The sequence below is a fragment of the Artibeus jamaicensis genome, unplaced genomic scaffold (assembly GCF_021234435.1).
Source record: "Artibeus jamaicensis isolate MK-2021 breed Jamaican fruit bat unplaced genomic scaffold, CSHL_Jam_final contig_64, whole genome shotgun sequence".
NCBI lineage: Eukaryota > Metazoa > Chordata > Mammalia > Chiroptera > Phyllostomidae > Artibeus > Artibeus jamaicensis.
In genome coordinates this window covers 945,193-961,257 of record NW_026521911.1, presented here as the reverse complement: position 1 = coordinate 961,257, position 16,065 = coordinate 945,193, and the positions used below count along the sequence as shown (strand labels likewise).

The 16,065-nt window shown below is 44.3% G+C and overlaps 1 protein-coding gene across 1 annotated transcript in view; it reads right to left on the bottom strand.

The window, feature by feature from the left end:
• RNF121 (ring finger protein 121) overlaps nt 1–16,065 on the bottom strand; it is a 72,737-nt gene that overhangs the window by 6,365 nt on the left and 50,307 nt on the right. The window contains exons 4-6 of the mRNA XM_037135682.2: nt 14,693–14,847; nt 11,247–11,354; nt 8,557–8,677 (exon numbers count right to left, since the gene is read on the bottom strand). Of these exons, the coding sequence (XP_036991577.1) occupies nt 8,557–8,677; nt 11,247–11,354; nt 14,693–14,847 (384 nt within the window). The remainder of the gene's footprint in view (nt 1–8,556; nt 8,678–11,246; nt 11,355–14,692; nt 14,848–16,065) is intronic.

Below are 16,065 nucleotides of genomic sequence, written 5' to 3'. Positions count from 1 at the left end.
CCCCTTGATTCTGAATGACAGCTTTGCTGGGTAAAGCAGTCTTGGCTGTAGGTCCCCACTTTTCATGACTTTGAACATTTCTTGCCAGTCCCTTATAGCCTGCAGAGTTTCTTTTGAGAAATCAGCTGACAGTCTGATGCAAACTCCCCTGTAGATAACTAACTTCTTTTGCTGCTTTTAAGATTCTCTCTTTATCCTTAACATTTGGCATTTTAATAATGATGTGTTTTGGAGTGGGCCTCTTTGCATCCATCTTGTTTGGGACTCTCTGTGCTTCCTGGACTTGCATGTCTATTTCCTTCACCAAACTAGGGAAGTTCTTTAATTATTTTTTCAAATAGATTTGCAATTTCTTGCTCTTTCTTCTGTTGGCACCCCTATGATGTGAACCTTGGACCTCCTGAAGTTGTCCCAGAGGCTGTTTATACTATCCTAATTTTTTTTGGATTCTTTTTTTTTTCTTGTTCTGATTGGTTGTTTTTTGTTTCCTTATGTTCCAAATCATTGATTGGATTCTCAGCTTCATCCACTCTACTGTTGTTTCTCTGTAAATTGTTTTAATTAGTGCACCCTATGATTTGCCTGGATCTTTTCTATGCTGTTGAGATCCTAAGTTCCTTGAGCATCCTTATAACCAGTTTTTTGAACTGTGCATCTGGTAAATTGCTTATCTCCATTTCATTCAGCTCTTTTTCTGTAGTTTTGATCTGTTCTTTCATTCGTACCACGTGTCTCTGTCTCCTCGTTTTGGCAGTCTCCCTGTGTTTTTTTCTATGTATTAGAACTGCTTTGATTCTGTGTCTTGGTCATGTGGCCTAATGTAGTAGGTGCCCTGTAGGGTCCAGTAGCATGACCTCCCCTATCAACCAAGCTGAGTACTCAAAGTGGGCTGAGTACACCCTCTTCTTGTAGTTGAGCCTTGATTGCTATTGGCAGATCAATGGGAGGGATTAACCCAGGCCAGTCAGCTGCAAGGATTGGCTGTGACCACTTACCACCAACCTCCACCCTCCGTGGAGAATCAACTGTTCAGGGGCAGGGTGGTGGTACTCTGATGGGTTGGTCTGTAGCTGTCTACTAGGCCCGGTGACCCTGGGGTGTCCTGGGTGGTGCAGGCCAAGGTAAGCCTCCACCTGTGCTTTGCCTGCTTGAGCTATAAAGCAACGTGAGAGGGCTGTTCCTTGTGCTGGGCTTGGAGATTCCCAGACAAAGCCAAGCTGTGAATCTAGACCAGCTGCTGCTAGTATTGGGCCTGGGGCTCACTGATGCTGGCTAGTGCTTGTTTGAGACGATTTAGGAAGTTGTGCAGTGTGAGCCAAGACCAACCATGCATACGGAAAAGCAGCTTGGGTGGACCCTTAAGTTGGGTGGGGCAGAGTCGCTAGGGATATCCAAGGCGGGTCAAACACCACCGTTAGTTTACTGGTTCAGTGGTTCTATGGAAGGAGGGCTCAGAAAAGGGACAACGGCTTCTGCATGCACTGATGCCAGACACCCCAGTTTCTCTCAGTATGCCACTGAGGCCTTTCAAGCTGCTATCCCAGTGCTGGAACTCAGAGGAAGTAAATCTGAGTAAGTCCGTGTGTGGGTTCTTTAAGAGGAAATGTTTGGGGCTCCACCGGTTTCTTCCACCAACTCAATCCCCGCTGGTTTTTGCGCCAGACTCCTTTCTCCTGAGATGTCCCTCCCCAATTTTTATCCACCTCACATGGGTGTGGGATCGGCCATTCTGCATCTGCACTCCTCCCACCAGTCTGGATGGATGTGGTTTCTGTAATTCGGTAGTTGTCGGACTTCCATTCAACTCAATTTCTGAAGGTTCTGAGTGATGGCTGCTCTATTTTTTTAGTTGTAATTTTGATGTGGTTGTGCTAAGAGGCAACTCATGTCTGTCTATGCCACCACCTTGACTGGAATTCCCTGGGTGCTGGCAAAGGGAGGGCAGAGTGGACTAGAGACACTTGAGGAGAGTCTGGGGTTGGTGGCTCTGGGAGTAGAACTGCTCTGTGGAAACAGCTGCCAGGACCCATGTGCTAAGTTATTCCCCAAACTGCGGGAGCCGTCTCTCTCTGTTTTAACTATTTTTAAATATATAGTTCATTTTAAGTATATTCACATTGTTGTACAACTAATCTCTATAGCTTTACATCTTATAAAAATGTATAATCGGGTTTTTAAAAGACTGCATTTATTATTATAATTTTATCTGTAGATTAAGGGTACTTATCCTTCATGTGTTTTCTTAATTGAGTTTTCTCTGTTCTTCCTTTGATTCCAAGACACTATCTTCTGAAAAAGCCAAAGCCCTGAGCCGGGTGAGGAGCAGCAGTGGAGGGAGGCCGGCACATGCTGCTGGGTCAGGCGGCGAGGAGGATGGCGGCGGGACACCAGAGCAGACACAGCCACGCCCGCCGGAACCTCCGCCGAAGCTGGGGGCTCCCCTCACTCCAAGCTGCCCTTCTGAGGAACAGCCTCTTTTAGTCATTGGAACTGCTACCTGATCCCAAGAGTCCTCAAAGGGAGAAGGCAGAGTGTTGGGAACCGCCTTGCCTGGTTTCAGAAGCTGTAACTCCCCATGGCTAAGGCTGAGTAAAGAGACCTTGGAACCATAAGCCACTACGGAGACAAAGTTTCTCTTCTTGGCAGGGGCGCCACCTCCGCCCCCTTTTACTTCCCCCTGCCTGGCCCCCAGTGTGTGACCGGTTAGCCAATGACGGGTAAGATTCTTCAAGGGAGTTACAATCTAAGATAGGCATGGTCACGAGGGGGCCTCAAGGAAGGACTTGGGGAGCTATGGAGAAAGGGGGTGATGGACCCTTGCCCCTTGGCTTTGACATAGCCTGAGTCCTCATTCTGTCTGCAAGAAGTCTCCTAATCTATTGGCTGCCTTACTTCTCCTGCTTGACTTAAACCTGCAATAATGCCAGAGGGCAGTTTCCTGGGGCGATCAGGCCTAAGAAAGAATGTATAAAATTCATTGAGCACAGCTGTCACACTGCTCCAACAATCCATGGATACAGAGCTTTCTGCATTCACCCCCACCTCACCCTCTTGCAAAACTGTCTGAAGTGGCTCAAGGTGAGCTCTCTTACTATCGCAGAACACTGAAAACACAGTGGGACTAGGATCCAGACTCTCTAGCTTCTTCCCAAGGGGTTGCATCAGTATTTACTGAAGCTGCAGAATGATTAGCTACTTAGCTCCCTGAGAAGCAGTTATTCAAAAGGTTCTGATTTATCAAGAGTGCAGAAGATAGTGGAAAAGGATAAGCTAGAGTCAGAGGACAGGACCGAGTCCCATGGGAGTCCACTAACTATACAATTATCAAAGCTGGAATATGAGAATGTTAGTACTGGTACTGGTGGTGGTGGTGGTGGTGGTGGTGGTGGGAACCTCTGAGAAACACCCATCCAGAGCTCAATAGCCTTATGGTTCTGAAATGTGTTCTGACTTAGAATTTCTAGGCACATCAACTGAACTGAGAAAGACCGGAAGGTCTGAGCACTCTGGCACTGAGTCCCTGTACAATCATGTAGCCCAGGAACAGGACCACTCCCTCTAGCCCACAGCACTGCTGACAGTAACAAAACAGGAACACTCCAATGCAGGAGATATGTTAGAGCTCTGAGGAAGAGCCTTCCCTTAAATCCTCCCCAAGCTCTGCCCTCCAGGATACTGGAGCAAAAGATGCAGGCCCAAAGGGAACTACAGTAAGGAGGGAAACCCAGGATCATGTCTGTTAGGTCCTAGTTTCTTGAGTTCTCCTCACAAGGCTAATGTGGCAGCAGGCAGACAGGATCAAACTCCTCACGTTTCCACAAAGTCATCAGGTAATCCAGTCAAGTCAGGAAAGCCCCAGCAATCCCACAGTGCACAGAAACCAGACAGGAGACACTGAGGGTAAGCTGGGTGAAGTACAGGAGGCGGATTTCAGTTTAACTTCAAGAGCCTGATTCCTCAGTGAAAAGGGCTCAAGGGGCCACATGGTGTGTCAGAATTAGACCTAATTTCAGTCCTCTGTTACTGTCCTGATGACCTTCAGCAATCCACCCAAACTCTTCCTTCCTTCCACCAAAATATATTGGGCACCTAGTAAGTACGTGCCAGCCACTGGACAAGGTTCTTGGGATATAATGCAGAAAAACACAGACCTGGCCTTTGACCTCATGAAACCTACAGCTGGGGAAGACTGACATTTTGTTTATTCATATTCATATATTCATATATGTGAATATGAGAACTAATTATTAAAAGGGTAAAATAAGAATTATTAAAAGGCAGTAAAAGGGCTGTAAAAGAACACTGCAATGAAAGGGCTCCTACCTAAGCCTAGGTCCTCTGTGAACCCTTATTTGTGCAGCATTTTAGGCTGAGAGGGAAAGGCTGGGTGGCAGTTAACGAGATGAAGGTGGGCAGAAAGGAAAAGAGGCACCGAGGCTTGATGCGCTTGAGAAGTGGAAAGGAACCTAATGTGGGCAGAGTGTCAGACGAAGACGAAGGGAAAGCGGTAAGACCTTATCAGCCACATGAAAAATTCTGTACATGAAATGGAAAACATCTAAGGGTTTTACTTAAGTAAAGAAAACATAACCAGACTCAATTTTTTAAAAAGATCACCCTGTCTTCTGTGTGAAAAATGAATTGGAGACAAGGCCGAAGAGGACTCGGAGAGGACAGCTAACAGAGAATTACAATTCCTCAAAAGCAACAGATGACGGAGGCCTGTACTAAGGGGATGGCTTGGGCTCATTTGATGGCAGTAAAAATTGAGAGAAGTGGACAGACTAATGATGGCAAGTAGACAGCTGAATTATAAAAGTCAGAAAGGAGTTCTGGATTAGAAATCTGGAAGCCACAGAAAAAGAAAAGAGAAATACCCTGGTAAACAGTAGAGAAGAATGACTTTGGTTTGAGCTCAGAGGAACAATAACATTTAAGAAAAGAAAATGTTAGCAGAGGAGACAGAAAATATCAGCAACAAAAAGAAAAGCAGGACTGGGCGATGTTGCAAACTCTGCAAAATGCTTTATATTAACTATCTGTTCCTTCCAACAATTCTATCAGTCTGGTAATATTATTACAGCTAAGAAAACAAGATCAGAGAGGTCAAGTTACTTGCTCCAGAGTACATAGCTAATTAAAAGTGGATTAGAATTTGAAACCAGGTCTGCCTGACTCTAACCCCCAAGCTCTTTCCACTACTTCAGGAATGGGCAGCTAGTCCTATCCTGATGCTATATGGGGCCACTGAGGAGGTAACTCTGCGGTACAGAAACTGCTCCGAAGAACAAAGTGTGAGGTAGACGCAGTGCAGACGAACACTGTGTTACTAGCCTGCCTGGAAGAAGCCCCATAAATAGGCTTATTTCACAACCCTCCACCCTCCTCCACCCCATCCCAACATGACTTTTGGGTGTGAATAGAAACTAGACTGACTGGCTGTCACAAGCTTATGATCTCACAGTGACAAGCTGGAAAAAAATCCCCAAATATCCAAGGTTCCCTAGGCTCATCATAAGAAGAGTGTTAACTTCAGTTCATGTTACAAGTTTCTCCTCATTAGACGAACCAAAGAGGTGCTCAACAATAAACAGAGTGCTGTAGAACAGTGAAAAGGAATTGAGAAAGCTTGCTAATACACTTATAAAACCTCCCGGTCCCAATTCTAAGAACCCTGACATTAATAAATCACAGATCTTTGTAGGTCAAACCACTCTCAAAGGGGAAGCAAGTGAAGAACAAGACCCGGTCCCTGACCCGGTGGGCGGAACAGCTGCAGCAGCCTCTCCGACTCTCCGGGGCAGGGGTTTCGACCGTTGAATGCACAGAAGACTATAAAAGGTGGTCAGGACTGAAACTGTGCTATACACATACAGTGGAATATTATGCAGATTTAAAAAAGTATCTCGATAGGTGTAGTGCATCAAAGAGAGTACTCTGAAGATGACTGAAGTTTTCCATAAAGTCGAATGTGACTGACTGTTTGATCCTTCTGTTTTTGTGCTAAGAGGTACAGGAAAGTACGTGGGCTTATTCTTGGGCCAGGATATTAAAGAATGAACATGGAGTGGCAGGGGTACTAGATTACATGAAGAAAGGAGAATATAGGGGGTCAAGAGCTGGTTTTTGAGGCACTCTCCACCCTACAAGAAATTCTCCTGCCAGGTCTTTTGGTAAAGCTGGAATCTGTCATAATCAGGGAATTATCTTATTAGGGATTATCACTCGTAATTATTGGAGCACCCAGTAATTCTTCCCAAGAAAATGGAAAGAAGTCCAGCTCATACCCTAGGAGAAGCTAACTTGTGGATCAATTCTGAGCCCAGTCCCATTTGGACAGAAGAGGGATTCCCTGGATTGGTTGCTAGTGACCCACCTGAGGAAATTAAGGCTATGCTTAAATTGGCAGCTGATAATAACCTTGAGAGAAAGTTGGCAACAACCTGGGAAAATCAGAGAATTGGTCCTGTAAAAACAGAATGAGAAGAAAAGGAAATCACTAGAGGGTACACACAGGAAGGGACACTGAGAAGAGTCACTTTGAGAAGCTGGCTCTGCCACAGAGGCAGTCTTAGAGAACAGCTGCTGTTGCCAGTGAAGTTAGTAATTAGATTTTCTAAGGTCTAGAAATCTCTTCTGGGAAGTGAGCTGGTTAAAGACTGGAAACCTGCACACATGTGTAAGGGTCAGCAAAATAAAGCTAAAACATAAGGCGGTTGTTAAAAAAAAAAACCTATAAGCTGTCTATAAAGTGACCCAATACACTTTGTTTTAAATTTTATCTATTATAGGAAAAGTAAATTGTCCCATAATACTGAGCAACAAAGTCCTAGATCTAAAACTATATCTGACTAAAGGTATCCGAGGTGATGGCTGAGTATTATTTAAACCTAAATTGCCCTGAGCCTACTGGCCTGTGGCACAGATGAGATTGCAGTAACAGGAACATACGATTCACACAGCAAACACTCGCCCGTCTGCAAAACTGCCTCAAGCCCTTGGAGAGTTCCTGAGGCGCGTCACGTAGAGTCAGTGCCAGTCCTTTCCTGTTCTTATCACTTGGTCTCCACTGATATTTTCTGACTAAAAGCAGACTGGTATCTGGATGCTCAAAAGAACCTGAGACTCTCCCAGGGATTTCCTTCAAGCTGTCAGCCCAGGATGCGGCAAGAACTTGCGAAGGCCTCTCAGGCCCCTTTCATCAGACAGTCACATATATTTCAGCAGAGAAATGGAGAAATGTCCATTAAACGTAGGAATGTTTTTTCTTGGCATGGGGTCTAATGGGATTACACTGAGATGGGGGACACTTCTGTGTTATTTACATAATTAATATAAACAGCAAAACAAAGGCATATTTCCATTATGAAAAAAGAAATAGGAATACTGACTTGGAATTCTAAGATTGCCTGTTACTTTACCCACATTTTAAGCTTGAAGAATTTCTCCACAGTCTCCAACTTGTTCTCTGACAGGATTTCCTACCTCACTAAAAAACACCCCATTCAAAGAGTTGTTCGAGTTAGAAATCTCAGCTTTGACACCCACCTTTCCTTCACAGGTTTTCCTTCAGGCTCCAGAACCAATCTAAATCCAAGTCCTATAAAATCTACCTCCAAAATATTTCTCAAATAGTGCTCTTCTCTCCCTGTCCACCATCTCTAGCCCAATCCCAACTTCCTTCATCTTTCCCAGACTATTTAACTGTCTCTCAGGTGGTCAGGTGGTCCACTGTCGTCTGTGGACCCCTCTCCAATCTGTTCTCTGCCCAGCAGCCAGTACGATCTTTTCAAAACACAAATCTGAGTCTTTTCCCAGTCTTTTTAGTACAACCATCGCAACCTTTCATTCAGCCTGTGAGGGTTTTGTAGTCTAGCCTCTGTCTCCAGATAGTTCACTGTACCCTCAGCCCTACAACTGGATCAGCCTTAGTTCCTCAGAACGCCCACCCTTTCTCCCACTACAGGACTCTCACGCCTGGTGTTTTCTCTATTTTCACTTCACTTCCCACTTCATCTAATTAACTCCTACTCATTGCTCAAGTCAGTTCAGCAGTCTCTTCTTCAGGAAAGCTATTTTTGAACCTGAGACTAAGTCAAATGCCTGTACTATATTTGTTCATTGCATCATGAACATTTCCTTTATAATATTTACTGAAATTACAATTTTATGCTTATTCTTGTTTATTACTTCAACAGTCCTCTCTGTCACTAGAGAGTAGTAAACTCCACTTAGGTAAGGACCATATGTATTTCTTTACACCTTTGTCATTCCAGCACATACAGTGTTGAGGCACGTAGGAATCATATAAATACTTGTGAATGAATGGTAACTTCCTCCAGGGGAAAGTGGTTCTTTCCTATAACCGTCTTCAAGTTAAAAATTCCAGGAGACATCTGAGATCTGACTTTCCAAATTTTAAGGAAGAAATCTCCATACATACTGCCTACATCTTGAAGGATTTTACATGGCTTATCTCTTCTGTCAAACAAGTGATGCTATCTTGAACTCTTGACAGGTGGCAGGAGGCAGTATTAAGAGCCCAGGTAAACTCACCCCTATGGTAGATGCCATGTAGTCTGCACACATTTCTGCAAAGTCCCGCTCAAGGACACCATAGTACAGGCCATAGAAGAGGAGAGAAATGCCAAAGTCCATACAATCTTCTGGTTTGATCCTGTAAAGGAAGTAGCCCGTTAAGGCCTGCCCTGGGACACAACTGCTTTGGCTGACTACTCTGGGACACAGAAGGCAGTGCCTGAAGTTGGAAGGTACAAGGAATAGAGAAAGTACTGGCGTACTACGACCAAATCTGGCCTGCTTCCTGTTTTCATATTGTCTGTGGGAACTGCTTGAATGGCTATCACTGTGAGCTGCAAAGACCAAGGCAGGCCAACACCTCCTGCCCCACTTGCTCACTGTGTTTCCAGTGCCTGCCTCCTCCAACTGGCAACCGGGCACTGCAGCTGCCGAGGGCCCGTTCTGGTTGGCGCCTACACACTGGGGACTCCACTGCTGGCAGCAGTGGTGGTACCCCACCGGTGCCACTGGAGCAGAGGAAGAAAATGATCCCAGGGGTCACATACCCCTCGTCAGGGCCCTGCTTCTGAGAAGGTGTCATCTGATGGCAAGTGAGCACAAAGTGTGTCCGCCATCTGAGACAAACAGGGAAATAAGGTGGGGCAAGGAAGGAGTCTTCTCTCTGCTGTGTGAGTACCTGTATCATATCCCACACTTTGCCTTTTATCCCAAAGCCTAATATTTATTATTTAACCATTTACACAAAAAGTTTGCCAACCCCAGCTTTTAGGAAAAAAGGTCAGTCAGTTCCATACCAGCTACTGTAAAATTTTAGGTTGCATCTGTACATATTCTGTATAATGTCATCAAGTTACATTTTGGTCCATGCCTAATTACCAAGAAGAAAAAAGTTCTTTTTTTCAAATTGAATTTATTGGGGTATAAAATCATATAGGTTTCAGGTATAAGGACAAGGTCCTTGCCTATAATATCAGGAGGTTTGTTTTAATAAGTCCAAGGACCAATAATTTGCAACTTTGACTCTGTAAATGTTTATTATTATAGAAAAGTACCTTTGTTTGGACCAGGAACTGTATATGTTCACTTAAAGCTGTAAATGGTACCTCAGAAAACGGAACTGGCTTATCAATCTTATAATATTTAACCTAATAACTACACATCATGACCTTATACCAATTAACTTGATCAGGAGCATAATGCAGAATCTTGACTTTTATTTTTTTAAACCACACAGGTTAAGAACATATCTGGAAATACCTTGGTTTTGTTTGATATCATGTGTTAAACTCTATACTGATAGGTTCCCATAAACCTTTGTGGGGCCCATTTATTCTTCCTGCCTGTTGTAGCCCTACAAGAATTGCATGGCTGTCCTCTCACTACATTAAGTAGGATGTACTCCCTCCCGGTTTCAAAGAAACTCCCACGTAAGTGTACTAGGTTTGGAGAAGAGGCCAGTGGTCACGAATTCAAATTTGAATCCTCAATCTCTTTCGCTTCAGTGCACTGTCTCAGGCTTAGGACTTTTCGTGACCCACGGCCCTCATCACCTCAGCCAGGGACCCCCCAGGGCCCCACCCTCTGTACCTGCCAGTCCCAAAGCCCAGAACTTCTTGGCAGCTGCCTCAGTCACAGGTGGGGAGAATCTGCACGTTGATATCCATCTTTGGAAAGCTTATGACAATGTCAAGCAATAGCCAGACTCCTACTACTAGTAATGTTAACATTAGGAAGCAACAGAGCAATGTTATCTGTAGTAACACTACATAGAAAAACAACCTAAGTGCCCAACAAGAAATGTCCACAGGTTAACTTTCTAGAACTGTTTCCTTAGAAATCTGATACAGGTGGAATGTCAGCTGTGTTACGAAGCCACAATACTTATACGTTGAATATAAGAACCTGTGATTAGCACTGCACCTGGACTGGATGTGTTCCTTGCGCTTGGAACACTTCTGGGCCAGGCGGCTCCCAAACCCATCTGTGTGGTCTCATTCCCTCATGTCTCAGCCCTGGGGCTACTATGAGAACTGCTGTCTCCTGTCTTGTATCCTTCTAGGTGGATCTGTTGCCAGGTGTGGCCGACTACATACCACGAGTTCGAATGTCTAGTCCAGAGTCAGCAAACTTTTTCTGTGAAGGGCCAAACTGTAAATATTTTAGGTTTTGTGACCCATATAGTCTCTGCCTCAGTTATTAAATTCTGCTGTTTCACTGCAGAACCAGCTACAGACAACATGTAAACACATGGGTGTGACTGTGTGCCAGGAAAATATTTTTTTGCTTTATAACAACAGGAGGTAGGCCACTTTGGCCCACAGGACACAGTTTGCCAACTCGTAGTGCCCTTGAATGTAAGACCACTCAGAGTGGATGATGGAATAAAGAAAGGGACAAGGAAAATGTTTCTACAAGGATGATGGAGTCACAGGTGCCTGGCTATAATCATTATTCTTAGACTTTACCACTAAAATATACATTATTGGAAAATATAGCCAATGATTTGAGATTCTAACTTTGTATTATGCAGACATGCCTTTCTCTTTGCACAATTGTGGAGGGCCCACCCTCGCATTCCCCATGGCTCAAGTTTCCTATCCTGGGTACCATATTCCCCCTGTTAGTAACAGGACTTGCTCCAGAAAGAAAGGTATCCCACTAGCCTCTCCTCCCCTAACACCAGCAAAAAAGAAAAGGGTACTCACTTGAATATTAAGTTAAGCCCAAAAAGGGTAAACATGACGGCCATGTAGCCAGCGATGCCCGTGGCATAGCTGATTTTATAGATCAGCAGGAACCACTTATAAACCAACCTGGAAAAAGGAGAAAAAATTAATAGCAGACACAAACTCTAGAGACCTCTGGACAACCAGAATCTCTTATTATCACATCAATGGCAACACCAGGCCCTTTGCTTAGGACTTACTGAGAAACTTTAGTTATTAGGCAAAGCAGGTCACTCCCTCCCTTAACTGTGGTAACATCTCCATAGACTGGGGAGCCAGTACTTTGTATCTTCCTCGTCTCAGACCAAGGGAATAAAAGAGCCCTAAAAGGTTTCGGCCTCAAACGAAGAGCACAGTGGACCTCCGACATCCCAAGTTCAGGTTAGGTGGAACAGGAAGTGAAAATGAGTAACTACGGCTATGCTCGGAAGGGAACAGGGAGAAGGCTCGTAGTTCTTGTCAAGAAACAGAATTTGAGGAAAGATAAAAAATAGGTAGAATTAGATACAGAATTTCATACCTGGGCGTGGTTAAACTGAATAATGCTTTGTTCCTATTCATAAGCCAATAATAAAGTGAACAATTTCTAATGACTTGTTTCTGAAAAAAATTTTCCCAGAGTAATAGGGATAAAGAGGGAAGCACTCAAAGAATACCTCTGAACTGGATGCAGTGTGTGTGTGTGATGGTAGTGCTGGGAGGGGCGGGGGTTGCGCCATGCTCCCAAAGGAGCCAATGAAAAGCAGTGTGGGATCTGGCTGGTACACTCCAGCTAGTTTCAGAGAGGAAAGATGGTAACAGAATGTACCAGAGCCTTTTAAATGTTAGAGAGAGAGACAGGTGTTCAATATCAGGAGCCATTGTTCTACCTGCAATGAGAGCATATGAGCAATTAGTAATTGGCTGGTTTAAATAACCAGCACAGGCCCATCTAGCTCCTGAGCCAACTCGGTTACTGCCAACAATGCCAGGCCCCAGAGAGAAAGCTCAAGGTCCCTGTGACTCTCTGCTCAAGGTCCCTGACTGTGACCCTTGCTAAACAAGGATAATAAATTCGTGGGCAAAGGAAAGGCCCTAAACATCTCACGGTGCCTGACCTCAAAGACCACACACAGTTCCACTGTCCAGGGTTTGTGCTGAGCAGATGGGAGTGAGACACAATGGAAAGGATGTGGAATTTGAGGTGGAATCTGGACTATAGGAGGTTTATTTGCTGGGTAACCAGAGGTAAGTCAAATCACCTCTGAGACAATTCACTTACTTGTAAAACAGGGAAACTGTGCTATTCTCACTGGTTCATACAGGGCCCATTTCCTGGTGTGTGTAACACATGGCTCAATAAGTGCTCTGTGAATATATGTGGATGTTTATGAAAGTGCTCTGAAATAGTAAAGCACTATCAAATATTATTATTAAAAATCTTCCAGGTTATGGACTATTTTCAGTCATTTTAGCTAGAAGTTGATACTGTTTGTGACTTGGTGACTCTTAATATGCTTTATTACACTTTTTCTTTATATCATCCTATATGAGGTAGTAATTACTACACACTTTTAGGGATTAAGAACTCAATGCTCAGAAAGGTGAAGTCACACAGGTCATATAATTAACAAGTGGTGGGGCTGGGCTTTCCAATCCACATCCACCTGGCCACAGAGCCTGTATCTTCAATATAATGGCCCTTAACATAAAATAAACTCCCACACCCAGGGAGGGCTTCTGGATCACCAACTTTACCTTGAAGATAAATTTTACAATGAGACTCGGATGGCCAAAAGGTTGCAGTACAGTGGAACGCCCGAGGCGCAGGAAAAAGAGCAACTTTCAACATGGAAGACGTTGGCTCAGGTAGGCATAACTCAGAGGCTGGCCACTTCCTCTGTTGGGCTTTCCTGGACCTGTACTACCAACTGCACTGAAACAGCTGCTTTCCTGTCCATCTCCTCAACTAAAGCAAGCACTCCTTGAGGGCAGGGACCATGTCTTATCCAGCTCTGTATCCCCAGCACTCAACACAGGGCCTGACAACAGAGTAGGTGCTTGTTGAATGAAGAATGAATGCGCAAATCTTTTTTTTTTCCTGTTAGGTACAGATATTAAATGACCTCACAAGGTGGTTGGGAGGATCAAATAAGAAATGCAGCCCTGGCTGGGGTGTAGCTCAGTGGTTTGAGCGCAGGTCTGCAAACCAAAGGATCACGGTTCGATTCCTAGTCAGGGCACATGCCTGGGTTGCAGGCCAGTTCCCAGCAGGGAACGCACAAGAAGCAACCATACATTGATATTTCTCTCCCTCTCTTTCTTCCCTTCTCCTCTGAAGAGAAATAAATAATAATTTTTTTAATCTTAAAAAAGAAAAAAAAAGAAAGTGCATTTGGATAAAATGCAAAGAATTATACAGGCTGGAGGTGCTTTGTGCCCCAAAAGGAAGTACTATTTGTTGAAAAATTGCAAATTTGCTGAGATTCACTCACTCAACAAAAATTCATACAGTAGGCTACTACGTGCTAGGCCCTGTGGAAGGGCCTGGGTGTGCAGTGATGGACAAAATAGATGTGGTTCCTAATCTCATAGTTACAGTTCAGTGCGTAGAATCTCAAAATAATATTTCACTATAAATTATAATAAGCTCTATGAAAAAAAACTGCAGGGCACTATGAAAAAATATAATAGGAAGTCTAACTTAGATATTAGAGAAGGGTTCACAGAAGAAAATAACTTTTAAAAATTTTTGTAGTTTATTTTAATATTTATTTTTTTAAAAGATTCTACTTATTTATTTTTAGACAGGGGAAGGGAAGGAGAAAGAGAAACATCACTGTATGGTTGCCTCCCACACGCCCCCTACTGGGGCCTTAGCCTACAACCCAGGCAAGTACCCTGACTGGGAATTGAACCACTAACCCTTTGGTTCACAGGCTGGTGCTCAATCTACTGAACTACACCAGCCAGGGCAGAAAATAACATTTTAAATGATACAATGATCACCAGGATTTGCTTACTATGTTCTTTGCTTAAAAAAAAAAATATGTTTATGGATTTTAGTGACAGAAGAAGGGAGTGAAACATCAACTGGTTGCCTCCCAGGGATTGAACTTGCAACCTAGGTATGTACCCTGACCCCCAACCTTTTGGTGTATGGGATGACTCTCCAACAAGCTGAACCACACCAGCTAGGACTGTTGCTTTTTATGTACATGAAGCTTGAAACAAACTATTAGGTAAACTATAGGGAAATATGTTGGGTTTCTTAAATCTGTCAGTGGTGGGTAGGTCTTCCAATCAGCTTGTTTTAGTGGGGCCCAGAGCCAAGTAACCATGGCGGATAAAAACTGTAATGTTTTCAATGTAAACCCACCCCCTCCCATGCATCCCAACCTGTTTGCTTCAGGAAACCTAGCTTTTCCCAATACCTAAATTCTCACCTTGGGGTTGTCTGTATGAGTGGTTTTCGGGTGGCCCGGAAGGTGATAAAAGCTGTGACAGCAGAGAAGAAGATCCAGATCACTAGGAACCTCCACCAGTGCAGCTTCAATGTGAAATAGAGGGGAACAATCCACATCTGAAAGAGGGTCACCATCTGAAACACAAATGCAAGCACTGCAGCTCTAGCCAGCTCCCCCTGCAGCTCTCCCACAAGTCCAGAGTACATCTTCTGTGCTCCGTTTCAGCCTGATCCCCTCCTACATTTCCAGCTGTGGACAAAGATACCTTCCCGGGGATCCTAGTTAGAAACCTGGGACCATGCTTGACACTTCCCTTTCATCCCTCACCCAACTCTCTATTGTACACATTCTCTCCTTTTTCCATTTGATTCTGTGCTGTCCCTTGCCTGGCTGACTGCAATGACCTCCTTGTTAAGCCTCCCCGCCTTCAGTGTGTCCCCCTCCAATCTACCCTCTCAGGAGCACTGAAGTGACATCTGCAACAGTCTTGAACATGTCATTCCTCTGCTCAAAACCCTCTACTTTACCCTGCATATAGAATAAGATCCAACTCCTTAGACAGGAAGTCCTATCCCACCAAATATGGCCCAAACTACTATTCCAAGGGTCATCTTCTACAATTCCCCATGCTTTGTAGTCAGGCTTTCCCCCTCAGGCTGAAACATCTTTCCCACCTGCCTTTCTGCCAGATAACATCACATCCAAGACAATGAAGCCTTCACTGTCCTTTCCGGGCAGAGCGCAGCGTGCCTTCGCAGTGCTCCAACAGCGTCTTCTTCTCTACCCGCTCACAGTGCTTATCTAGAGCACGGGACTGGGTTCAAATTAATTCTCCACCTGGAACACAAGCTCCTGAGAGCAGTCACTGGGCCATATTCATCTGTGTCTAGTGCTAGAAAACTGGCACATGACGCAGGCTGTCCAACCTGAGGTCCATGGGCTGTACACAGCCCAGGATGGCTGTGCATGTGGCCCAACATGAAATCCCCCATTTACTTAAATCACTATGAGATTTGCTTGTGAGTATGTGTCACAATGTATTTAACGTGTGGCCCAAGACGACTCTTCTTCTTCCAGTGTGACTCAGAGATGCCAAAGGGTTGGACACCCAGGCATCAATAAATGTAGATAAGTAAATGGAAAGTGAGACTAGAACCCAGAGACGGAGGCACATTTCTATTTCAGAGAATGTCTATTTCACTTCTCCCTCCTTCAGGTCTTCACCTCCGGCTTGTTGGCTGAAGAGTTCCAAAGATATAAAACAATTCTAAGTCAGAAGTTTGGACTAATCACCATTCTTCTGCTCCCCAATACCTTTTAACTCCCTCTCCAACCACCCAACTTTCACCTTT